Source organism: Crocuta crocuta, unplaced genomic scaffold (assembly GCF_008692635.1).
Source record: "Crocuta crocuta isolate KB4526 unplaced genomic scaffold, BGI_CrCroc_1.0 scaffold31, whole genome shotgun sequence".
NCBI lineage: Eukaryota > Metazoa > Chordata > Mammalia > Carnivora > Hyaenidae > Crocuta > Crocuta crocuta.
This window is the reverse complement of record NW_027528362.1, coordinates 1,724,422-1,750,968: the sequence shown is the minus strand read 5'-3', so window position 1 is coordinate 1,750,968 and position 26,547 is coordinate 1,724,422. Positions and strand designations below refer to the sequence as shown.

At 41.8% G+C, this 26,547-nt stretch overlaps 1 protein-coding gene across 3 annotated transcripts in view; it reads right to left on the bottom strand.

The window, feature by feature from the left end:
• Window positions 1–26,547, bottom strand: part of MBNL2 (muscleblind like splicing regulator 2) — a 162,849-nt gene that overhangs the window by 29,660 nt on the left and 106,642 nt on the right. For all 3 annotated transcript variants that reach the window (XM_077753869.1, XM_077753868.1, XM_077753867.1), the window contains 3 exons: window positions 16,810–17,010; window positions 13,845–14,108; window positions 5,727–5,880 (listed from right to left, as the gene is read on the bottom strand). In XM_077753869.1, coding sequence (XP_077609995.1) covers window positions 5,727–5,880; window positions 13,845–14,108; window positions 16,810–17,010 — 619 coding nt within the window. The remainder of the gene's footprint in view (window positions 1–5,726; window positions 5,881–13,844; window positions 14,109–16,809; window positions 17,011–26,547) is intronic.

Sequence of the window (26,547 nt, the reverse complement as noted above, 5' to 3'; positions counted from 1 at the left end):
ATTTTCTGATAACCCAGATACACATGCACACATGAGCGCGCGCAAACGCGCGCACACCCACGTACACACACACACACTATATCTTTATATGCTGGAGTTTTTCAGGACTCAGTTCTGGTTCCTTTTCACCTATTCTATGCTTTTTCCCAGCATATCATCCATTTATGATATCATTAAACCCAGGATTTAAATATTATCGACGAGCTCAAGGCTTCCACATTTATGCACCCACCTTCCCTCTTGATATTCCCTCCTCCAGCTCACCAAAAAAACCAAAGCAATCCTGCTTCTAAAATGCATCTTGAGTTTCGCTGTCTGTGCATCTCTACCACCACTTCTCCAGTCCTGATCGCCATGGTCTCCAGGCTGGGCCCTGCAATGACGTCCTCACTGGTCTTCCTGCCTGCCTTCCTGTCCCCTGCTTAATCCAATCTCCACTGTGCTGTCAGCGTAAACCTTTCTAAATACAGGTCTGTCTGCTTCTCTGCTGGAGACAATTCACTGCCTTCTCATTGCTCTTAGGATAAAGGCCCCCTAGGGTCCAGTCTCTGTCTCCCTGGCTTGTTCCACCCCCCTCTCCGGAGGCCGGCACCGTGACCCAGGCAGATTCGTCTTTCATTTCTTTGAACTGAACACATCACACTTTTGTCCTCCCTTTGGGCTTCGCACAAGCTGTCCCCTCTCTGCCTGGAATCATCTTCGCCCTCCTCTTTTTATCTTCCAGGTCTCAAGGCATATATCACTTCTTTAGAAAACTGTTCAATTGCTCTTTTCCCTACCTCCACATGCCACTCAAATCAGTTTTCTATTTTCAAGCATATTGAACTCTATTTTTTCATTCATAGGACGTACAAAACATTTAAGTTATATGTTTCTATGGGCATTTTTTGAACATCCATCTCTCCTCATCTACTGTAAACTCGGAGGGCAGCGTTCATGTCCGTCTAGGTCTCTGGGGCACATAGTAGGTAGACAATGGGTGGAATGAGTGTTCTCAGCCAATAGGGAGGGTAGTGGGAGCAATCTGATCCTCAACCTTATTAAAAGTACCCACTTTGTAAATGATTTCCTTTCAGAGTGAACCACGGCTGGATTCAAAGTGATGCCTATAAAAATGCTGTTATTCTCTTGCATTCCAACGTGGAGGGGTCTTGGAGGGCTTTCCTGTGTCATGGATGCGAATGTCACGGGGTTGAAAACTATCAGCGGCAGCTCCGGCAGCCACACTGAGCCAGGACTAAACGTGTCACTTCAGCTTCAGTTCAGGCTGTGGCTGAGATGCTCAACGAAATTAATTCGAGGAGCCTCTCCTTCTTCTATGTGCTTGAAAAATGATATGAATATCGGCAACGTATACCTTTTGTTGTGCGTGGCTGTCTTACTCAGCGCCAGATTCTGGCCCTCATCTTCTTTTCTGCCTTTGCACCCCTGCTCCCGCCGCTTGCACTTCGCTCTGCAGCTAAAAGGAATAACTTGCTCTTCCTCAAATATGCTCTCTGCAACCTAAGCTGTCTCGCCCTGCCCGGGATGCTCTTTGTGCACTGGTAAAATCTCCCTTTCAAAGTCCTAAGCAAATTTCTTCTCCTTTAGAGAGTTCTTTCTTTCTCAGGATCCTCTGTCACCACCAGCCACTGCACACGCTGATGGCCCTAATGCAGAGCCTCTTTCTGCACTCTCAAATAGCTCTGCTCATGCCCCAAGGGGCCCTTGACGCCCTGCATTGTATTGATTTTTGCCTCCTTCTGAAGTCCGTTGTAGTCTCATTACTGGATCTGGAACCCAGAACTAACTATGCGTTCAAGAACTGTTTGCTGAAGTAAGTGGGACAAATAGATTCTGCTGTGGTTGTACAGTAGATACAGTTTCCACTAAAATGCTGACAGATCTTTCACCAAGGTGTGTGATAACCTTACGTAACATTATGGTTTCTGATCACTAGGCAATATTTGTGCTAACAATTTTCCTTCTACTGGTTATTCCCTACATCCAGTATAATGAAATATATCAAGGAAGGAGTCGGTGGGTCATTTTGTTCTCACCGGCTGAGGCATTTCCCTCAGGCACTAATTCTGTCAACAAAGACTTCTCAACTGTTCTCTGCTTCGGTTGCACACATATTCCAACTCTGGAATCTGTGAGTTAGGGTTCTCTGGATATTTCCATTAATTATATTTTCCACTTTGCAGCATAGACACAGCCTCGGTTTTTCCATCTGCAAAATGCCAATAATTACGCCTGCTGCTGGCAGAATGATCTTGAAGAACAATGAGAAAATGCCTATACGAACACTTACAGTAACTCAGAATAAACCTGTCAGAGAAATGCCAAGAATTATTACCCTGCTATTTTTGTAAGTGTGTGTGGTTTTTGCCACTTCCTTAACATAGCAAAGGAAAAGTATTAACTGCTAGATTAAAATAATCCCTATCCAAAAAAAAGGAGAAAAGGAAAAGTCCCACCCACCACAAACGTGCTAGGGCATCAACCAAGGTGATAATTATATTAGCGTGGTTTGGGAGAAGAATCTCATGTTTTGCATGATGTTTTACATTATGATCTCCATAGCCTGGAGGCAGAATTTGTAAAATCCAAATTCATACTGTGTCAATGGGAGAGTTTTAGTACCAGATCAAAAAACTTCGCTATGGGTGACAAATGGTAGGTAGACGTAGTGTGGTGATCATTTCACAGTGTATACAAATATCAGATCATTATGCTGTACACCTGAAACTGATAGAGTGTTCTGTGTCAATTATACCTCGGTGGGAAAAAAGAAAAAATAAAATTTAGGGATCTTAAAAAAAAAAAAACAACAACCCCCAGGGCCCTGGGTGGCTCAGTCGGTTAAGTGTTTGACCTCGGCTCAGGTCATGAGCTCATGGTTCGTGGGTTCGAGCCTCGCGTCGGGCTCTGTGCTGACTGCCAGCTCAGAGCCTGGAGCCTACTTCGGATTCTGTGTCTCTCTCTCTCTGTGACCTTCCCCTGCTCATGTTCACACTGTCTCTCTCTCTCTCTCTCTCTCAGAAATAAATAAAAAACATTAAAAAATTCTTTAAAAAAAACACCCAAAATTGTACTATGAATGACTTCTTAGTAAAGGGTGGCCTCCAGGAGAACACGGAGTGCTTTTTGTTTCATATATATGATAAATATTAATATAAAGTATTTATAGAAAAGCCAAAATCTGTCATGTTAAAAATAATGGGCCCACCCATCTACCAAGTTACAAAACTTATTTTTGAACATCATCACTTAATTTGCAGACATTGAAGACAACAGTGATTCACAATGATCATTATCATTACCATTTTAAAATTAAGTTGAAAATGTGGTTTATGAGAAAGAAAGCCTGAAGTAAAAAACTAGAGCCAAGATAAACACTAAAATTTCTGTTCTAGATTTAAGTGGGGGAGAGATTACGCTAATTGCCTTGTGAGAAAATTATTTTCTCTTTCATCATTTAAGAAAAACATGCGAAAACTTCTTAGAAGTTGAAATACCATTTCAGAGTACGAGAGCTACATGGTTGTTCACTATGATATCGATATCATGGTACAGATGGAAACACTTGTAATTCACAGATTTAAGTGGGCTAGGACCCACTTTTTGGCTCCCAAAGTCCACACAGTTGAGGGTTGCCGGACACACTTGGGACAGTTTTTAAAGAATCCAGCAGGGGGCAGAAGTACTCAAGCACAGCAACCAGTACAGCCTATCGGTCCTCGATACAATCATTTCATCAACAATAATCAGGCCACTGCATAAGGGATGTTATCCAGTCTTGCTTTGGAAGTCTTTAAATGGGTTCCAGGTGGAATATTTTTAGGTGAGGGTCCTTTCAGTGATTTAACGGAGCAGTCATTACTGGCTTGAAGTGTTAAATGCGAGTTAAGAGGCCTTCACATTTTTACACGACTAAGTTCCAGGGTTTCAAAGGCATTCCCAGGAAATTGTTCTGAAATTATTACCCAGTCTCCAGAAACAGACTTGTCCTTTTATGTTTTACCCCTCGGTACATTCTTCCCTGATATTTTTTCTCTTAAAATATCTAGTGACGAGGTCTATAAAATAAGACACTTCTAGAAATCCTGCAAGACCTCGAGATAAGTTTACCTACTAGTAATTATTTTACAAACATGTTCCATCTAGTGGATTGCAATTACACGGCCCACTGTTCTACACCTGCACTGAAATGTCACTAGTTAAGGTTGTAATCGCATAGGAGGGAAGCCCCAATAAGTACTGATACAGAGACTCACTCTATAGGTCTGTGAATCTACGTAAGAGAAGAGCGGAAGTAAAATATGAAAACTAAACACTAAGAACCATTTTACTTACATAATTTATATCTTTACTATAATAAATACTGTTAACAGGTTGACAATTCATTTCGAAGTGTAGCTTTTATACAAAGAATACCATAGAAATAGTGATTGTATTCCCTCCTACGTTAATTCCTGATATGCTACAGGATTGAAAGAAATGGAAAATAAACCCCAAAAGTCCAACCGTGTGGATTGAACTAACAAGCTCTTTTGGATAAAATTGTCGTTCATCGACATTTGCCTTCGAGTCACTCTCATGGCATGAAAATTTTGACTTCCAAACTAAGAACTCAATGGATAGTCTTCTCACAAAAGCCTACATTACTCTCTGATTCTTCTTCATTTTTTTTTTAAACACTAGATTTTATTTATTTTGGGAACATTATCTCTGCTTCTAACATAGACTAAAAAGTCAATACCATGGTCAATGTATGGTGACTGTGTGTTTGTATATGGTGTATGTAGGTCTGGGGTCAGGGAGGTGGGTACAAAAAGGAGGGTTGACATGCTTTGCATTCTGTCTCTTCACTTTTATCTCATGTTTTATGTCTGCCGAGCTGTAAGGGAGAACTCTGTGACTCCACATACGGAAGCCAGGTGGTGTCACGTCATGGTACGTTGGACAGGTCACAGGGAAACTAGGTACCGGGTCTTTGTCTCATTAGCTGTGCCACCTTGGGAAGTCACCTCACATTTAGGGGGCCTCAGTTTTCTCATCTGTAAAACGATCGAGCGGATGAGGAGATCACTAAGAATCCTTTAAACTTCGAGATTCTGTGATTAATATAATCCATCTCTTAGTGGAATGATACAGTTAATGGACCTTAGCAGCTAAGATTATCAGGCATTGGCTCGGAAACTGAGCAAAGAGCTCTATTTGTGCACTTGGTGAAGCTGAGAACGATGGAGAAAGAGAGAGAATGGATGTAAAATATGAGAAGAGGATTGCTTTAATTTGAAGAGCCTTGGTTTTTTTAGTGCTCTGAATAGGAATAGAAAAAAAAAGGTTAGTATTTACTGGAATTGCTATTTTTAGGTCATTCAGGGTTAATGACAAATCTCAACGGTCACACATAAAAAGGCCTTATTGACATAAAAAATTGTACACAGCATGTGCAAATACAAGAAACCAAAAGGCCTAACCGCTATTTGCCTCTGCTGGGCTCACTCTGACACTCAGCTCTCTACAATATTTGGCTTTAGACACCTGACCGTCTCTCGCTACCATCCAAGCCAGGTAAATGTATATCTAGACAGCTAGGACAATGAGGAGTTTCAGGCTGTATTGACTATACCTTTACAAGCAAACTAGATGCCACCGAACAGCTTTGAGGGATGAGAAGAAAGCACATGACCAGAAGGGCACACGGACACAGGACTCGGAGCTGTCAGGGCACGTACCTGTTGGGATGAACGCCGTGTGTTGCTGCAGCTGGGCGCTGCTGAGAGCCTGCTGGTAGTGCAGCACGCTGGGGTTGAACACCGTGCTGGCACCGTTGTTTTTTTCAAGTGCTTGTCTCTTTGGTAAAGGGTGAAGAGCACCGGGGGGAAAGGCCTAGAAGGAAAGAATCGGATACGACATGTATAACTCGAAGTAACCACACCTGCCGTGTCCACAGAGATCATCAATTCCAACATTCTTTTTTTCAAAATGGCAGCTAAGGAGATGCCTGGGCCATGCACCTTAATTTAAACAGCGGCAATGTCGAATGAGTGAGACTTTGTTATTGAGAGCGGAAGCATGACTTCTGTCACCCAAAACGGTAGCATCTCAACTAAGGAAAAGAAAAACTATCAAGCAACACCAAAAAAAAAAAAAAAAAAAAAAAAAAAAAGCTTTTAAAACGAGTTAAACTATTCTAAGGGATGGAAAGAAGCATTTGTTATATTATTAATACCTATTCTCTTCGTTAACTAAACGGCAAGTTCTTGGATTAAGAATTATAATGTGCATTTTTCCGAGGCAAGTACTTTAAATTTGCTTCACTCGTTTGGAAAAGGTATTAAAATTTGTTAGGATTAATTCATTTCACATATTACGTATGAAAGTGAGATGGCTAAACACCTTATTGAGTTTTTTCCATTAATTAATAGTAACGATTGTTTGCAACCAATTTTTTACAAGTAATACAAATCTCAGATGGTTCTCTGAAAAGCTACATGCAAAGCGAAAGGTGAAAGGTCAAAGTACCAGGTCTACAGATGCTTCGAGAGGTCGCTTCATTGCTTTGGCAGTCGACTGAGTCTTTTAATAACAGGCAGCGAGCACATGATGGCAGTGGGCCAATGGGATTCAAGCGAATTAACATACAGGTAAACAGCAAGCAGAGGTGCATCATGGGAACGGCATTGCATTGTGGATAGGTGAGAAGGAAAAAAATATTCTGAATGCAATATACAACGTACAAAACACTAGGCATGCACAACAACAAAAATGTTCTCTAAAGAAATGAATATTACACCTTAAATTAGTATTGAAGCAAAAATGCATCTACTATACCTTAGTTAAAAGCATATAAGAGAGTAAAATATAGATGTTTGAAATTCAGGAAAGTTAATTAAAACAGCAGCTTGCATACACACCATAAGCATTTTTTATATTGCTTCAGGAAAAAAATGCAAAACTTTCAAGGGCCATAGGACTGATGAACTTCTGATAAGTTAGTTTTCAAACGTAAAATAACAAATATACTAAGTAGAAGATCCAAGTCGGAAAAAAAGATATCATCCTTAACTTTTAGAAAAATAGCTGGTAACGAAGATCTAGCCTAACAAAATGAAGTGGCAAACTGAGACAAAAAATTCAGGCAAAAAAATATTCAAACACAAGATTATTGAGGCGAAACTGTTTGGGTTTGGATCTTAATTTTTTGTCTGAATCACGTGGCTAATTGTCTCAATTCTTCTCTTCACTCTGCTAGCATGGATCTTGCAATGCGGAACAAGGTTCCAAACTTAACAAGGTTTGAATTTGAATCGTACGTTTCTCAAATTTCCCACTCTCGTCCCATTTTACTGTTTCTAATGACTAACTTATCATCCATTCTATGTTTTCTACTACATTTGAAATCATAATTCAGTTTATCTCAAACAACTTACCGGATTAGGCTAAGAAAATACCCTTTAAAAAGGTATTTAGTGTTCTCAGGTATCAGACTAATTTATAGTTAATAATTCTATTCGTAATTTCAGCTATAATCAGTGACCAACCCAGTTAATGAGAAGTGGAAATCGTGGCTAGAACAAGTTACGACAGCTAAAAAGAGCAAACAGCTAAAAAAAAAAAAATAGCAAAGGACTGCTTGATATATTTAGATGTAAAATAATATTTTTAACTTATAACCATATTTTGGGGCAGACTGTCTCATTTAAGCAGCTGAAATAATAACAAATATTGATGGATTTAGACCATAGCGAAAAAATTTTCCTAGTCCTGGATCACTGCTGTAAAAAAATGGAAAATTCTATGATGGAATTCTGTGAAAATAAAAATAAAATAAAAGGAATAGCTCCAATGCAAATAAAAAATGAAATACCCCCTTTTTTATGGGTAGCACAATAGGTAAATCCCTAAGGTTTGTGTAATCAATACAAAACGTGATATTCTAAAGTTCGGAGTTGGAATCATGGCATTTGCAATAAAATGAGATAGTACTAAACTCTCAAAAATGGGAAACAATTAATGATATTTTTTTCTGCAAATAAAGGCCTTTTCATCATCATTTGATGATTCAAGATCAAAAGTATAGAGATGCCAGGAGGTAAAGATGGGCGAGGTAGGCAGAAACAAAGTGGATATGGAAAGGACTGAAGGCAGAGAAGAGATTTAGAACGTCCAACAGAGAAATGTTTTGGAAGGCAGTCTTAAGAGAGGCCATTAAATAATATAAAATCAGTGTTCTGGAAGCAGAATTGCAACATTTTTAAAACCCAGAGAGCCCCACAATAAGAAAACTTCTTTGCACTAGATGTTCTTTCTTCAGATGTAAATCCCCCATTATGTAACTTCCATGACACCACATTAGCTTAAGAACTTGGGTTGCTGTAGAGTTTCTACACTGCTAAATAATGCGTTTCTTCAAGCTCAGATTCATCTGTGCTAACTATATAAGGCTGCACAGCCCGTTCTCACAGAGTGCACTGAGTACACAAACTCACAATCAGTTTGGTCTCAACTTCCTGGACTCTGTTCTGCTCTCCCCTGTTTCCAGTCCTTGGGAGTTCCAGAGCAAATGTAATGTCGGGTTGATTTTGTCTGCTGTGCTAACTGCAAGAGTGATTATGTCTCCAAAGACTGGCATTTATGAATGAAATTTTGATTTAACAAAGCATCATTCAATGAGGTCTCCAAGTAGAAGAAGAAATATTAAATGTGTCTCCCTAAGATAATCACCTGGAAGGTTAATGCTCTTTTTTTCTGATTTTAGACTGATGAAACTTAATGTCCACAGAAGTCAGAATAACTTAGGAATGTCAGAACACTGAGGGCTCTAAACTGAGCCGGCCAGCAACACCATCTCCTTCTCTCCCCCTGCATACTGTGGGTTATCTTTACTAGACAAAAATATTGTGTCTTTTCTTTCCTTTTTTTAAAGGTTTATATTTATTTACAAAGAAATAAGACATATCCTAAACAGGCTCTGCACTGTCAGCACAGAGTCCGAAGTGGGGCTCGAACCCACGAACCGTAAGATCATGACCTGAGCCAAAATCAAGAGTCAGATGCTTAACTGACTGAGCCACCCGCGGGCCTCTATATCATGTCTTTTCCTGGAAACAGTAAGTTTTCGAAGGTTGGGCATACATATTAGGATCTTACACACCTTATGCTTTGAAACACACGTGTAGAATGTAGTTTAAAAAAATCCGTGTGGATTCATAACCACATTATAATATGGATTTGTGGTACACAGATATTCTGCTTTAGAGCAATGACTTGACTGCTGTCCTGTGTTTACCTACACTAAAAGGTCTTCAGACTTAGACTCGACCTTAGAGACCAACAAGCTTGGCGGATCATGGGAGCTTCCTTAGGTCCTTAAGCAGAGAAAGAAGTTCTTTAGTTGGGCCTCTACTATGTGGCGAACACTTGGCATCCATTTTTTGCTGGCCTCACCAACGTTTTGGACCCTCTGCCCTTTCTGGACCACCTCCAAGTTTGGGTACATCCAGCCAGATAGTTCTTTCTCTGGATCAAAGAACAACCCAACCGTGAGTCAGTGCATGCCAGCCAAGGGCCCATGCCGGGCATTGTGGGCAAAGACCAACTCTGTCCTCAGAGTCAGAAAACCCTGGTGACGATAATCAGAACTGCCATCTTAACGTGGAAGAAGGGGATGCAGACAAATAGTGTGGAATTCAAAGTTGCTGTGCATGTTTTCTTGAACAGTTGAAACTTATCTCACTGATGACAGTGGCCCCGTTTCCTTTCACAAAACAGGAATCTCCCGTGTAGCCCCATTTTGTAGGATGTGAAGAAAGACTGATTGCTTAAAGATCAGATATCCTTTGTGTGAAAATTACCAAACAGAAGTTCTGTCTGCCTTATTTTCACATTTAAAAAAAATTCTGGTGAGGATGAGGCTCACGTTTTAAGACATATTGTAAAAGAAGAAGGCTCTAAAGGAATTAAATGTCTCCTTTTCTGGAATCAAAGCTTTAAATGTGTTTCAGGGTCCAATTAATCAAAAGAAGGGGAAGTCCCTGGACAATAATACAAATTGCATTATAGAAATTCTTTGTGTTCAGATATGGAACCCAGGTGAATGGAATATTAATATCTTCTGACTGCACTCATCACTCTCATTCGTTCTTTTAAATAAGGAAATAAAACAAGAGGTATTTTTCAGTGTGTTGAGCAATCTTGCTCCTAGCGTAAGAATACTTTGACTTCATCCAACTGCATCTCAGTGGGTTCAAATGAGCCTCTCACTTCAACTAAAAAGATATGACAGATTCAATAATTTTCATGTCATTGTCAGAAAGACGCTGGCTTTTGTTCTGAAGCTACGTTCCTCTGGGTTGTCTTTGACAATGTTGCAAGATCGCCCGAAAGATCCCCTGAAATATCAGAACTCCAAATTTGGGCACAGTGTAACCCTCTGGGAAACTACGGTAACTACGTACACTGACATCCACTGCAATATCTCTATGCGTCTTGATGAGTGTGATGTGAAAATGCACAGAAGGGCACGGGGAAGGGCACACAGAGAAGTCGTCTTGATTTTAAAATACTAAGCTGAGGAATGACATGTTTGTGTAAATGGCCATTTCTTCTCTTATCCCCATCAACCCAAGTCACCTACCATTGACATAAAATGGCTTCACTGTTCCTTCAGTGTTTGAAATCTATATCTCTGTATCTCTATATCTATACATATAGAGATATATACCTATATATCTCTATATCTCTGTATCCATAGATATCTCTATCTCTATCTCTATATATTATAGTTGATACTTCTAATAAACAGCCAGATACAATCAAGGCTCAGATAAATTCAGGGCTCAGTCCTAAGGTCGCTATTAGTACCAGTGGCTTGTATCCACAGGTATTTGAAATTCAGGGAATGGGGCACCTGGGTGGCTCAGTCGGTTAAGCGCCCGACTTCAGCTCAGGTCATGATCTCACGGTTCATGGGTTCGAGGCCCAGTTGGGCTCTGTGCTGACAGCTCAGAGCCTGGAGCCTCCCTCTCTCTCTGCCTCTCCCCCACTCACATTCTCTCTCTCTCTCTCTCGCAAAAATAATTAAAAAAATTTTTAAAAAAAGAAATACAGGGACTATTTTTTTCATATTCCCAGAACCTCATCTCATACCCCAGTGGCCAGAGATGGCTATTGTGACCTAGGCTGAGCCAACCATAGCACGCTCTTACTCTAACCATGAAGCCACCAAAATGACCTTTAACTGCTTCTTTAGTCTTTCTAATTAGAACTGCCGTAGATGCAGACATCCTCATCTCTGTTTTACTTCGACTCCCTTTGGAGGGCATCACATGAAGTCCAAAGTTTTTATGTCTCTTGCAGCCACAGTCCTGACTAGCCTTCGGGATATCCTTGGTACCCAGTTATGATCTATAATATTAGTGCAGAGGAAAAAGTGTTATTTGGGCCTAACAGTCAGTACACCAGTTAGGGTAAATTGGGGCTGGCCTAAAATAATGATCGCAATGGAAACAGTTTTACTTCTTTTTTTTTTTAGTTTATTTATTTTTGAGAGAGAGAGAGAGAGAGAGAGAGAAAGAGAGAGAGAATCCCAGGCAGGCTCTCTGCCAGCACAGGCCCGAAGCAGGGCTCGATCCCACAAACCATAAGATCATGACCTGAGCTGAAATCAAGAGTCAGACACTTAACAGACTGAACGACTCAGGCACCCCAAGTTTTGCTTCTTATAGGATGAGATCTTCACTAAGAGGATGGTAAGACAGATGCCACATTGGAGAAATGCTCACAAGAAGAGTTCCTTTCTCATCAGCATTAAGTAATTTACTCTCCTCCCTGCCCCCCTGTTCCCAATTATAATCAGTTTTGCAAACCTGCTCTTTTACTAGAACAAGAGAGAGGGCGAATTTGTCTATATTGTACGACAGGCTCGCTCTCTCTTGTGGTTGCATACACCTGTGCGTATATATAGAAACTCACACATTCAGAAAAATCACTGTTCTGTCCAGGGATGTAAGACTAAGGAGACATGAGGGAAAAGCACCAAAGCCTCAGAGGCTCTGAGGAGAAGCCGTGAGAGACATGGAGGACCAGTACTCAGGATGCTTGGAAGCAGCATCAGATCGGAAGGGTCTGTATAGCCACACTTAGTGGCGCACTAAGTGGTAATCACGTGAGGACAGGCTCTGTGCCTTTCTCCCTGTGTCCCTGGCCCTCACGGGGCCAGGCCTTTGAAAACATTTGGGGAAAGAATGTTGAATAACAGGAACTTTTTATGCCTAACAGCTACGCTTGCATTTTGATCAGTTATCCAAGTCGGAGGTGGCGGCTGCTGGTTAGAATACGGTGTTGTAAAGTACACTCTTCACCTCTGAAGCTATCTGTCTCTTCCAAGGGAGGACTGGCCAGTCAGTCTTTCCTTCTGCACTGGACCCCATTATGCATTTCCATCTTCACTGAGGAGCAATGTGGCTCTCACTTACTGAACTCCAAGCTCCTGGAGGGTAAGGAAGCCTGCTTATTGTACGTATGCTACCAGCAAGTGGCTCCTGCGCGGCAGGTCTCATTAAATGTTTCGGGGTGCCTGGGTGGCTCAGTCGGTTGAGCTTCCGATCTCAGGTCATGATCTCATGGTTCATGGGTCTGAGCCCCACACCGGGCTCTGTGCTGACAGCTCAGAGTCTGAAGCCTGCTTCCGATTCTGTGTGTGTGTGTGTGTGTGTGTGTGTGTGTGTGTCTGCCTCTCCCCTGCTTGTGCTCTGTCTCTCAAAAATAAATAAACGTTAAAAGAATTTAAATGTTTTGAATGAATGAGTGAAAGAATGAGTGAATGCACAGTGTCTATCATATACTAAAATAGGCTTCTGACAAGCCAGAGACCTCACGTTAAAACAAATTAACGAGAAATTTCTACAACCTAGTGTGCTGCACAGGGGACTGCCATGAGAGTTCCCAAAATATGGCCGCTGCCCAGGCCACACCCAGATGAATTAAATAAGAGACTCTAGGGGGAAGAGACTGATGTTGGAACCTTTCAGGGCCCCTCGGGTAATTCCAAAATAGAGCCCAGTTTGAGAACCAGTGTTCCAGGCACGTGCCTGTCAACTGTTCGTGTGGATGCAGAACACTTGAGCATATTTTAGAATTAGAATTCGGATCCCAAAGGTCTGGGGTGGGGCCTGCGAGTCGAGCTGTAACAGGCTCCCCAGCCTTGGTGAGGAGGAGGAGGAGGAGGAGGAGGAGGAGGCGGCGGCAGGGACAGCTGGTCTCTAAGGACAGTACAGTGACTCAGGGACTCCAGGCTGTGTTACGGCCCCCACCCCCACTCCTTTTTAAAGCACCAGTCAGCGCATTTTCATCTGTTTCGTGACTCGATGCTCTGCACACAATTGCATTTGTGGGGGGCGGGGCTTGAAGGGGGGGGGAAATCAGGAGTAGGAAGAGCCTGGCCACCTGTTGCCAGCCTCCCGGCTCCGGGTCCGGCTCAGCAGGGCTCAGCTCTACTCGCCTCGGCTAAGGCTAAGCTCTGGTGGCCACCGCCGCGGAGCCCGTTCCGGGGAGGGGCCGCGGCCGGCGCAGGCCAGACTCGCAGCAGGACTGGCCGCGGGCGGACGCCTCGAGGGGTTCCCTGCGCCTGAGGGATTTACTTATTGTGCTGGAGAAGGGAAGGAGGGGGAAACAAAACAAAACAAAACAAAACGGGGGGGAACCACAACAGAACTTAGGCAGCGGAGCAGCAGGAGTAGCAGCCTTCCCTAGGTCCCGATCGTTCGGGAGAGCGTCCGAACCCCGCGGGGGCTCCCGGGCCCGCGCGCTCCCGGGCGGAGGAAGGTGCGCGGCGCGCGCGCCCCACTTACCATGACTGTGGCCGCGGCCGCGGCTGCCTGGGCGGCCACCGCCGCTTGGTTGGCTTGGTGCTGCGCAGCTTTGATTTTGGCCTGCAAGTGTGCAGGAGGGTGAAAATATTTGCATTTCTCCCTCATGCAACGCCCCTTTATGTAATCCATACAAACGGTTACGGTGTTGTCGTTTGTGTCGATCATGGTGCTGTCTGCGGGGTGTGCAAAGCGGCAGTCGGTCTCTCCCCGGGCACAGTTTCCTCGCTGGAACTCCCTGCATACCTAGGACACAGGGGAGAGAAGCAGACGATGCAGAAGAAAGGCTGATGGCCGCCGGCACCAACTACCTCTGCGAGCGCGGCCATCATTTAGGTTAAGGCGGGTGGGGGGAATAAATGCTTTTCCTTTCTTTTAATGATGGCTTTCGTGCCATTTCACTAAAAATTTGATTGTGCAGAGCTCAAGTAACCAGAGTCCCTGACAAACTAATTTGGATTTTGTGTCGCCCTCTTTTCTGGGGCGGCACACTGTGTTGAGAAAATGAGTCAAAAATCCTCAGTATTCGCTGAAATGACAAAAATCAGCAAAGCCCCCATTTGTCTCTGGGCTAGTGTATACATCTCTAATAATCAGGGTATAATATATGTATTGACTGATATACAGTCTATAATTTGGACATCTCTACGCACATCCAAATCTCTTCCTACTCTGGCAACTCTGTGACGCCATAGGTTTTTTGGCACGGAGGGGTCATTTCATCACAGATCAGGCCACCAGGTCACAGCTGTACAACTCCAGGAGGGATTGGGGGAAATAAGCTTGTTCCCTCCCTGAGGATGGGAAGTGGGTGGGGTGAATCTGAATACTCCTGTTTCCCCCTAGGACTCCCCGGCTCTAAAAAGATAACTTACACTTACAATCATAAGTCAGGGCAATAGTGTCTAAGACGTTAATCTTGCATTTAAGGTCACTCTACTACTATTTTTGATAGCACGGAAAGAAGATCAAAAAAAAAATAAAGACAAAAAGGAGAGAAATATGGGAAAAGATAAAGGGAAAGCAATAAGTGGAGGGAAGTAGGAATAGAGTTTGAAGTACTCCTCTGTTGTTGCTGTCGCTTTTTTAGTCCTTAATCCTTAGTTACCCTAAAGTCTTGAGTGACTGGAATGCTCCATCATTTAAGAATTCCGGTGCATCGAGAGTTTACCGTATAAAGAAAGTTTTGTTTAGAATTTAGAGCATATTCTTAATTATGCCCTGGATATCAATAATATTAAATGACACAAATGACCTATAGACATAACTTATATTTATAAGTATCATTAGCAGGACAGAACTACGAGCAAAATTTGGCGTCTTGGCCATCAGTGAGGTTATATGAAGGGTCACTGACGTGACTGTCAAGCTTTGTGAAAGTCAAACTTACTTGGGAAATACAGTTTTGCTGACCAAATCCTGCCAAGAGGATTTGAAGGGGAAACAGATAAGTCACAGGATTGCTCATTGTTTCCTCCTGCTTTGGATATAAGCCAATATTCCGATCTTCAGTTCATAAAATGCACAACATAAAAATTACTAAGATGTTCCCATCAGTTCTGAGTAAGCCTCCATCCCTAAATGGAATCCTGCAGGCTGAGACCATCAAAGGTGCATGCAGACTAGCCGTCAAGCATTTACCAAGGGTCTCTGTGTGCAGCCGGCTTCGTTCCTGGCTTGAAATGAGCTGCACAAAGGCCTGCTAAAGTCATTGTAAATTATTTTTCTAGGTCTCTGTCTACCAGTCCTGTTGGGGAGGACGATCTGTTCCCAACTTGGCCGATATAATTTGTTTTCTAAACCACACAGTCACGCAGAGGACTGTGGAGTAGGATTCCAGCAGGTGGAGCCCCAAACACTTTTCTAGACCATGAAAGGTCTGCTCTATATTCACAGGGGCCGGCTAGATCAAAACAGCCGTGTTAGGGTCTTTAGTCCTTTCGTTTTGAGATCCATATGCTCCAGATTGAAGTGAGATCAGGCAGCAAAATTTTATTGCCCTCAAGATTTATTGTGTAAATACTTAAACAAATGCACAACTGAAAGAACATTCTCCAGTGAGCCAACGTAAAGCACTGTGTGCATCCTGACCATACGTACACCACCTAACAACTTGAACCGGTAATGGAATTAAAGGAGTTCTTTAAAAAATCTATCAGAATCTTTACTGCATAACGTGCTCTATTAAATATCATGGGATACAGTAGCTAAGATAAATCCTCTAACTCTGATTAAAGAGAAATTTTACCCGGTAAGTGCTGGCTTGACTCATGACTTAAGAACTATGTTCTATAATTTTATGAACCTGTTTTCTTGACCTTTATAGAACACTTGAACTTAAGTTAAACAAAATATCTCAGTCAATAACTTAATACGCCCAGCTTCCAGTTCCCCTGTTTACCAACAGTACAACCAGGGCTATATTCTGGAACATTCCAACATAACCATACTAGCTCTTAAAATACTGAAATGTGATCATATCAAGCGGTCAAGAGTCATAGTGCCTTTTACCCCTACCTCTGTGTCCAGGTGTCCCCAGTGCCCTGCCTGCTGGGCTTCTGACTTGCCCATTCTCAGACCTTTCCAGAAGCCATCAAAGGTTAATTCCTGGCCCAGCTGGAGGCCTTCAGGAGTCATCTCTATGGCCTACACAGTGATTGAGTCAGTGTTCCACTGGTTGTTAAATATTCTGCCCCGAACACACATTCCAAACAGTTGAATTTTGTTTGCACTAAATTAATTCTCTCCCTACAGACTAATTTCCTTTATACTTTGCCTTAAATTGAAACCACAGAATTACGAATGCATGGCTTTTAGATGAATGTGTGTATGTGTGTGCGCGCATGGCTGTTTCGCAAGACTGAATTAATATCTTATAAGCATTCACTTACACAGAAGTGCACTTCTACCCCAGATGCATCTCAGACCACAAATAGAATTGAAGTACCTCCAGTTTGTCAGTCCTGAGAAGTTTCTGAGTTGCAGTTGAGCCCGGGACAGTGACGGGTGGACTTCCGGGAACAATAACAGGTGTGGTGGGTAGAATTTCCGTTGGGACTAACCCAACTCCAGGGGTTACAGGTGCTAAGTAAGGAGCAAAGCTAATCGCCGTATTTGTCCCTATTGCGGGACCCACAGGAAAAGTGGGCTGTTAAAGGAAGACAACACAGGACAAAGATTTCTTTAGAATAAGACTATAAAAAATCACCAGCAAGTGTCATTTGCACAAAACTTACTCACCATACACAAGACCCTCTGTGTTACTTGCATAAATCGATGCTGGCCTGTGAAAGTTCATTAGATTGCCTGTTTTGTTTTGCTTAAAAAAGTAAAATTCATGTATATCCTCTCTTCCTAAGACCATACAAAAACATGCGAGAATGTTATAGAAACCTAATCACAGGAATGGATTAAATTTTCATTCCTATGAAAGTTTTCTCAAGAAAAAACAGTACTTCTAACTGTAATTGCCCATCATTCCAAGAACTGAATGTTATAACAGTTATAGGGGGTAAAACCTATGGAATACTGACTCCTAATCTGTGATTTCTCCTCTATGGATCTCAAAAAGGAGAGGAAGAAGGAAAAACCTTGATGAGAGCCTGATTTCCAAGTTGATCGAGTTCATACATTCCCAAAAAGCAGGAATAATTTGGGACTGTATTTGCTCTGATGAAGCATCATGCTCTGCTATTCCGTTACTAGCATATATGTGCCCAGTGTTCATATGTAGCTTTCACATGGACCCGCTCTTTCTCGGTCCAGTTAAACCGTGTCTAGATCTAACCTTCCCTGCCTAAAAGGTTGGATGAGAGCATGAACTTTTTAACTGGCCAATTTTTCAGCTGGCCACTAAAAGTCGGTTTGGTTTCCTAGGTCAAAATCAATGGCATTGATAGTGATAAAGGCATACCGTACTTCATTTAAACTCCTCTGTCACTACACTCCTTGCCCTGAGGTAAGAAAGATATATGCTAGTGGGCTGATGGGATAATTATTTTTAAAAAGCTCCACCTAAAAGTATGCTTTTCAGAAAGGAAATAATACAAGAGAACAATAAACTTTGCTTCACTTTTCTAGAACCAATGTTAAACGTGTAGGACACCAAAGATATTTCTTAGAATACATTTTACACCAAATTGTACCTGAATGCTTTTTATTGGTTGGTTGGCTTTTTAGCTAGTGGGTGACTTTCACCTTCTTTATTTTTAGGACCAGTTTGCAGATATTTGCAATCACGTGTTAATGCAATTTTCTAATAACCAAACCATGCTCTTGGCCATTGGCGATGTCACGCTACTCCTCTATTTATATATTGTAAGATTCTTCTTTTCTATTTGTGGCTCTGAATGAATTGTTGAACATATGGGAAAAATAACATCTATGTTTATTATTAAACAAATTTTTTGTTGACAGCAATAACGGAAAAAATATCTCTTACGAATGCTCATGTTAGAAAACAGTGAATTATTGATAGTTTGTGCAAGGAGTTCTCGGAGGGCCTGCAGGTCTTTAGTGAAGTGGCTGGGGGCTGCAGGAGGTGATTCTAATGGCCTGCGAGCGCGGTTAGAGCCCTCCCACAAGGAGCTCTCAGATCTTTATGGCTCAGACATCAAATTCACTTTGGGATAGAGCTGCAACATGAGGTCTCAACATGGGAAATAGATGGCAGTTAGGATTTTTTTTTCTCCAAAATTTTATATGTGTATGTTTTCCATTTTCAACCCATTGAGCCATAATTACAGAACGTTGCGGTTTTTCAGAAACTATAGCTTTTATGGGTTAGCACTATTGACAAAAAGCCAAGTGATTTAAATGGTATGACCAGCTAATGTTAGAATTAAAAACAAAAATCAACTCTGAAAGGTCGTAAATCACAACAGATCAGTGATTCAAAGAACTAGCTAAATCAGAAATGGCTGTGGGGAATGTCATAAATAGAAATATCGCCAGACTCAATAGGTCTAGGCAGGGGCCTTGAAATTTGCATTTTAAAAAACTTACTATGTGATCTGATATGTGGCCCAGTTTGGAGACCACTGTCATAGATGGAGAGTGAAAATAGGTATTAAAACATTTGACTGGGGCGCCTTGGTAGCTCAGCTGGTTAAGCATCTGACTTCGGCTCAGGTCATGATTTCATGGTTCGTGGGTTCGAGCCCCGCATGGGGCTCTGTGCTGACAGCTCAGAGTCTGGAGCCTGCTTCAGATTCTGTGTCTCCCTCTCTCTCTGCCCTTCCCCTGCTCACGCTGTCTCTCTCTCTCAGAAATAAATAAAACATTAAAAAAAAAAAAGAAAACACTTGACTGAATGTGTAATTTAACGCAGAGACCAATGATCAAAGTAAACATTTAGAGAAAAGAGCCCTCCCCCACACGCCCGTTTTTTATTTTCTGCAGTAGCAAATTCCCAACCCTCCCTCTTGAGGGTCATTTGAAGCCAGGTCAGTGTGGTGACATAAATACAGGTTGTACCTTGGCTGTTGGTGGGATGTCAGAACCTCAAGACTCATTTCCTGAAACCCTTTTGGATATCAATAAATCTATCCACATCAAAAAATTTTTACTTTTAAAAATGTAAATTACTTGTTCATCTAATTTAATGGTCTCAAATGAATGTTGCAGGGGAGCCTGGGTGGGTCAGTCAGTTAAGCGTCCGACTTCGGCTCAGGTCATGATCTCAGGGTTCGTGGGTTTGAGCCCTGCGTCAGGCTGTGTTGACCACTCAGAGTTGAGAGCCTGCTTGGGATTCTGTGTCTCCCTCTCTCTCTGCCCCTCCCCTGCTCATGCTGTGTCTGTCTGTCTCTCTCTCAAAAATAAATATTAAAAAATAAATTTAAAATGAATGTTGCAGTTTGCTTTACTGATGATAGCTGTAACATAACTCGGAGAGAGTATTATTTCAAAAGAAAAACACACATTTTAGACCGAGAGTGATCTGAATTCAAATCTAGAGCTCTCTGCCAGTTAACTTTTATCCTAGCAGTGAATTAACCTCTCTGAGCTTTAGTTTTCTCAAGGAAGTAAAACCAGTTAACTTGAAAAGTTGCACTGAACAAAGCATTATTTCTCCCCCACTTCCCATGGCCAGAACTCAGTAAATAGCAGCTATCCCTGGCAGTGTAAAAATCAGTATTATTAAAGTTTTCCCCCTAAAATCATCCATTGATTCTACAACAGGAATATAATCAGCATGGCAGTATAATAATAGAGGTATAAACTCTTACTTAATGATAGCAAATGTCTTCTTTTTGAAATGCGGGCTGGGAAAAATACCTATTTTCTTTCATGTGAAGCTGACAGTTAAAAGTTGATAGGCCTTATGAAGATAGATTCAATTAGATATATTCTCTTTTTTTAATATCGTGTTTTTCTTTGAAGGTGATTAGTACAAAATAGTTACGGTAATTCTCAGAGATGGGCACTCCATTATTACTATTGCGGACAGTGCCACCTTGCATGTACATAGGATTCGGGGTTTCCAAAGCACTCACACACACACACTGTCTTCTTTAACCTTCTCATTATCCGTGAGGAGCAAGTGTGGTATCAGTCGGCGGAAGCGGGTCAGAGTATAGGCTCAATGGATTACCCAAGGTCAATGCTGTTGAGACAAAGCGCTCAGGACTCCTGACTCCCAGGCTGGTGCTATTTCCATTCTTCTGCACTCCCTAGACTTTTTTTTTTTTCTTTTTTGGTAATTTCTTAAAACAGAAAAGGGGGAGAACCTCCCCCNGTTTGAGTGCAAAGCCAGAGCCCCCCGGGCGGCCAGCGCCTTCCCCAGGCGGGAGGGGCGAGGCTGCTCTGAACAGCGAGTCAGTGCCGCTGCCCGGGAAAAGTGGAGCTCAGATCCCGGATTCAAAGGCAACTCCCCGGGTAGAGTCCAGGCTGACACCGCGGCCTCGCGTCTGAATTCAGTGCTCGGCTGGCTGGGGAAAGACCGCGGCGGCACCTGCGGAAGGTTCGGGGCCACACGCCACCCGGGGCCCCGTGCTCGGTGCAGACAGGCCGCTGCCAGGCTGTCGGGGCTCCGCTTGGTCCCCGGCATCTCTCAACCGGCTGCGGCCAGACAGGCCCGGGGACAAGCGGTCCGGAGCCTTGTGGGGGCAAATGGCTCCTGAAGTGCTGGCCTCGCTGTTTCCATCCTCTGTTCTCTACTCCACGCTCCTGTGTTTGTCTCCTCAGCTTCACATGCCAGTCTTCATGCTCGGTGCACTATACCAGTAGACCCAGGTTCAAAGATCTCTCTCTCTCTCTCTCTCTCTCTCTCTCACACACACACACACACACACACACACACAGTCAGCATGCGTTCTTTGATATTTCTTTTTAATGTTTTTTATTTATTTCTGAGAGAGAGAGACACCGTGAGCAGGGGAGGGTCAGAGAGAGAGGGAGACACAGAATCTGAAATAGGCTCCAGGCTCTGAGCTAGCTGTCAGCACAGAGCCCGACGCGGGGCTCGAACCCACAAACCGTGAGATCATGACCTGAGCTGAAGTCGGCCACCCAACTGACTCAGCCACCCAGGCGCCCCGGTCTTTGATATTTTGTAGAGGCGAGGAAGGATCAGTGCTGAGCAGTAATGACTAAGTGGCCTGGGGTATTTTATGGTTCTAAAATTTAGTCAATTGACTTTTGAAAACAGGAGTGTGAGAGTTCATACATTTAGAAAGCTTTCACTTCAAAGGGTAGGTATTTGGCACTCAAACTGAAAGGCTTAAAACATGGCATCCCTTAAGCCTCATCTCTTTACTTCCAGAAGCATCTCCGGAGGGCAGAATACTCAATGCAAGACCTCATCCCCAAGGACGGGGTTGTATAGACTTTTAAATCTCTATCCTACTAAGGGCTCCCTCCCCCACCCCACTTCTTTTTCTTTCTTTTCTAAAAACTGAGGTAATCCTGACATACAACATTCTATTAGTTTTAGGTGTACAACGTAATGATTCGATATTTGTATATACTGTGAAATGATCACCACGGTAAGTCGTTAACATCCATCACCATATGTAGGCACAGAATTCTTTCCTTGTGATGAGAACATTTAAGATTTACTCTCTTAGCAACTTTCAACTATGTAATACAGTATTCTGAGCTGTAGTCCCCATACTGAATATTACATCTCCACAAATTGCTTTCTTTTTTAATAACTGGGAGTTTGTACTTTTGACCCCCTTTACCCATTTGGCCAGCTCCTTTCCTCTGCCTCGGGCAACCACCAATCTGTCTATCTGTATCTATGACCTTGGTGGTTTGGGTTTTTTTTGTTGTTGTGTTGTTTTTGAAGACTCTATGTACAAGTGAGATCATATAGTATTTCTTTTCTCTTTGACTTATTTCACTTCACATAATATAATGCCCTCATGGTCCACTCACGTTGTTGCAAATGGCAAAATCTCATTCTTTTTTATGCCTGAATGATATTTCATTGTTTATAGATATCACATTTTTATTATCCATTCACCTGCTGATGGACACGTGGGTTGCTTCCATATCTTGGCTGCAATGCACGGAGGCGTGCAGATATCTTTTCAAGTTGGTGTTTCTGTTCTCTCTGGATAAACACCCAGAAGTGGAATTGATGGACCATATGGTAATTCTATTTTTTAAATTTATGAGGATCCTCCATACTGCTTTCCATAGTGGAAACAGCTGTACCATTTTACATTCCCAGTGCAATGCGTTTCCTTTTCTCCACATCCTGGCCAAATTTGGTACCTCTTGTCTTTTTGATAACACCATTCTAATAGACATGAGGTCATATAGTGTTGTTATTTGTAATTCTCTGATAATTAGTGATATTGAGCATCTTTCCATGTACCTGTTGGCCACCTGCATATCTTCTTTAGAAAAAGGTCTATTCAGATCTTCTGCCCATTTTTTAAATGAGCACAGGATTTTGTTTGTTTGTTTGGTATTGTGTTCTAGGAGTTCTTTATACGTTTTGGATATTAACCCTTTATTGGATCTCTGATTTGCAAATATTTTTTTCCCATTCCATGGGTTGCCTTTTCATTCTGTGGCTGGTTTCTTTTACTGTGCAGAAGCTTTTTAGTTTGAAAAAGTTTAGCATTTTAGTTTGAAAAAGTATAGCTTTTTAGTCCCACTTGTTTATTTTTCCTCTTGTTGTCTTTTTGTTATCAAGTCAAGAAAATCATCATCAAGACTGATGTCACCACCTATATTTTCTTTTAGGAAAAGATTTTAATGGTTTCAGACTTTACACTCAGGTCTTTAATACACTTTCAGCTAATTTCTGTGTATGGTGTAAGATAGGGGTCCAGTTTCATTCTTTTGCATATGGCTGTCCAGTTTTCCCAACACCGTTTATTGAAGAGACTTTTCCCATTGTATATTCTTGGCTCCTTTATTGCAAATTAGTTGACCTTATATGAGTGAGTCCACTTCTGGGCTCTCTATTCTGTTATGTTGATCTATGAGTCTGTTTTTATGCCAACACTATACAGTTTTGATTACTATAGCTTTGTGATAGAGTTTGAAATAAGAGATCATGATGCCTCCAGTTTTGTTCTTCTTTCTCAAGATTTCTTTCACTATTCAGGGGTTTTGGCTCCATATACATTTTAGGATTATTTGTTCTAGTTCTGTGAAAAATGCCATTGGAACTTTGATAGGGATTACTTGAATCTATAGATCCCTTTGGGTAGAATGGACATTTTAACAATATTAATTCCTCCAATCCATGAGCATGGGATATCTTCCTACTTATTTGTGCCTTTTTCGATTTCCTTCATCAATATCTTATAATTTTCAGTGTACAGGTCTTTTATCTTCTTGGTTAAATCTATTTCTGGGTATTTTATTCTTTCTGATGCAGTCAGAAATGAGACATTTTTCTTTCTGATAGTTCATTATTAGAGTATAGAAAGATGACAGATTTCTGTGTATTGATTTTGTATCCTACAATACTAGTGAACTCGTGTATTAGTTCCAACCACCCACTTTTTTATCTTGAGTGTACATATGAAGGTTGTGTGTTGGGGGAGGTGCAGCATGTCAGGAAGGAAAGGAAAAGAAGAATTACTCCTATTAGGAATTGGGGAGAGAAAAACTGTCAGGACAAAAAACTTAGGGGAACTTTTTAAATACAGTAAATTTGAGACATAAGAGGAAAGAATGGTTTGTGTTTTCATTCGGCAAGTATTTGATGGTATAAACATTGTACCAGGACACTGTGTGCACATTTACTGAACTTAAAACCTAATAGGAAAGAACAAATAAAATTACAATTTGTTTTTATGGATAAGCAGAAATGAGAAGGCCTTACTCATAGTGATGGAGATTGGTGGTCAGTTGCAGAGGATAGATTTGGAGTCCTTATGCATCAGATGAAGCTAACATGTGAAGAGCAGCAGGACAGATACTTCCAGCAAGATCAAAGGCCATGAGGCAAGAAAGAGCATTGTGTCTGCACAGAACTGACAGTTCGGTTTCAGTGAACACACAGAGAGTGGCCCATGATGGGCTGGTGAGCTGATGGGGACCAGACCACAAATGACATTATAGATCATAGTCATGGTTACATGTTTGGCCTTGTCTCTAATGAAATGGGAAGGCACTGCAGGATTCTAAGTAAGGGAGTGGTATGATGCATTTATGTGTTAAAAATATTCCTCTGGTTGCTGTATGGAGAATACACTGGAATAAAGCAAGAATGGAAATTGAGAGATTAGAAAGGAAATGCTTCTAGAGTATTTTGACTGAGAGATTGATGGTGGCTCAGACGGGAGTTTGGGGAGTTCGAGAATGGAACAGACTTGAAAGCAGATATGACAGGACTTGCTGATGAACTGGATGGAAGAGAATCTGCTTGATTTTGGTTCTGAAGCTGCTGGTTGCATTTACTGAACTTAGTCAGATAAAGAATTTGGGCTTGACCATGTCAAGTTCCTGGGAGAAATTTAAAGGTGAAGTCCGGTAGGAAGTTAGATATGTACGCCTGGGGCTCAGAGGAGAGGACTAGAAACATATTTGGGAGTTCACAGCCTGCATGTGACTTACAGCCATAGGAATGGACGTGACCATGAAGGAGAGGGTCAACAGAAGAAATGTCCAGTGCTGGGAACCTCAATGTATAGTAGCTTCAACATACAGCAGAAGAACATAGGGGGCAGCATCTCCAGGCTTTTCCAGAAGATGAATACAGATTAGAGAGGAAGGAGCATTCCACAAAGGAAAGGTAGATTACATATGTTGCATATGGCTAAGGGGTCAAATGAACACAATGAAGGCAAAAATGACCACTGGTTTAGCACTATGGCAGTAACTGGTGAGATAGTCAATAGCTTAGGTCTAGGGTGGCTGGAAGTCAGAGGGAGTGGAAGAAATATCCACAGTTTTTTAGAGAAGTTTAGCTTAGAGGGAAACCTAAAAATGGAGTGGTACTTGCTACTCTATGTTTATCAGTTTGTTTTAAGCAGTTCCTGCATGTATTAGTTTCTTGTGGCTGGTCTGAGAAATTTCCACAAACTTGGCAACTTTAAAGCAACAAAAATTAGCATTTCATCATTCTGAGGACCAGAAGTCTGGAATCAGTTTCACTGGGCTCCAGTCAAGGCACTGGCATTTCATGCTCCCTATGGAGGCTCCAGGGAAGAATCTACTCCTGTCTCTTCTGTCTTCTGGGGGACTGTTGGCATTCTTTGCTTTGTGGCCTCGTCACTTGTCTCTGCCTCTGTGGACACATGGCTCTTCTCCTTCTCCTCTCCTTTATGTGCCGACTCTCCCTCTGCCTCATTCTCATAAGGATACTTGTGGTTGCATATAACCCGTGAGGACTATCCCATCCAAGATGCTTAACTTAATCACACCTGCAAAGACGACCTGGTTTCCTTAGAGGTGACATTTACCGGTTCCGCATACCTTTCAGGGTCATCATTTGGCTCACTATACTGGCCGAGATCGCTGATGCATTCCTGAGATTCTGAAGTTATTTGTTTGTAGAGTTGATGATTTTTAGGTTTATCACAGTTTTTATTCTGAGACTTCTTGTGATTTACAAAGCTTCCATTAAAATATTTAAATGTAATATTCCTTTTTCATAGACAAATCATGATTATTAACTTCTAATTAATATTTGAGACAGGACATAAACATACCTTTCAAAAATAATTTCAACTAACAGCTAACGACAGGAATGGTCTTTTCTTAATACCCTGACCACTATTAAGTGGGGTCAATCTTTATGAATTCTAAATAAATAAGAAGTGAATAATTAAAATGAGTGAGGCAGACACTCAGTGCAGTGTGACTATGTTGATCTTGGTGGCTCTAAGTTTATTCCTACAGACATTATTTAAGATGAATAACTAAATTATTTTAGCTTGAGGTAATTTAATAAAATAATTTAGGTGCGAACATCAATAGAGAACCATAAATTATACATGTGTGCGTGGTTTTAAACAGATCCACTTACATGCCTATATTTGGTGTTAAATGTATACAGAAATCTGNCCCCCCGCCACTCAGCCTTTGGGATACACTTGTTTGGGATTTTCCCCAGGAAGCATTTCTTGTCTCATTCAAAATCATAATTCTCTGTGCCTGAATCTTACTTCGCCCTTCTCCTGCCTCTGTCTACCCCCAAAGGCTGTATCTTATTTATTGGGTCTTCGTGCAACTGGATTTTCTTTTTTTCACTCTGGGCAGAGCTGGGTCCTGT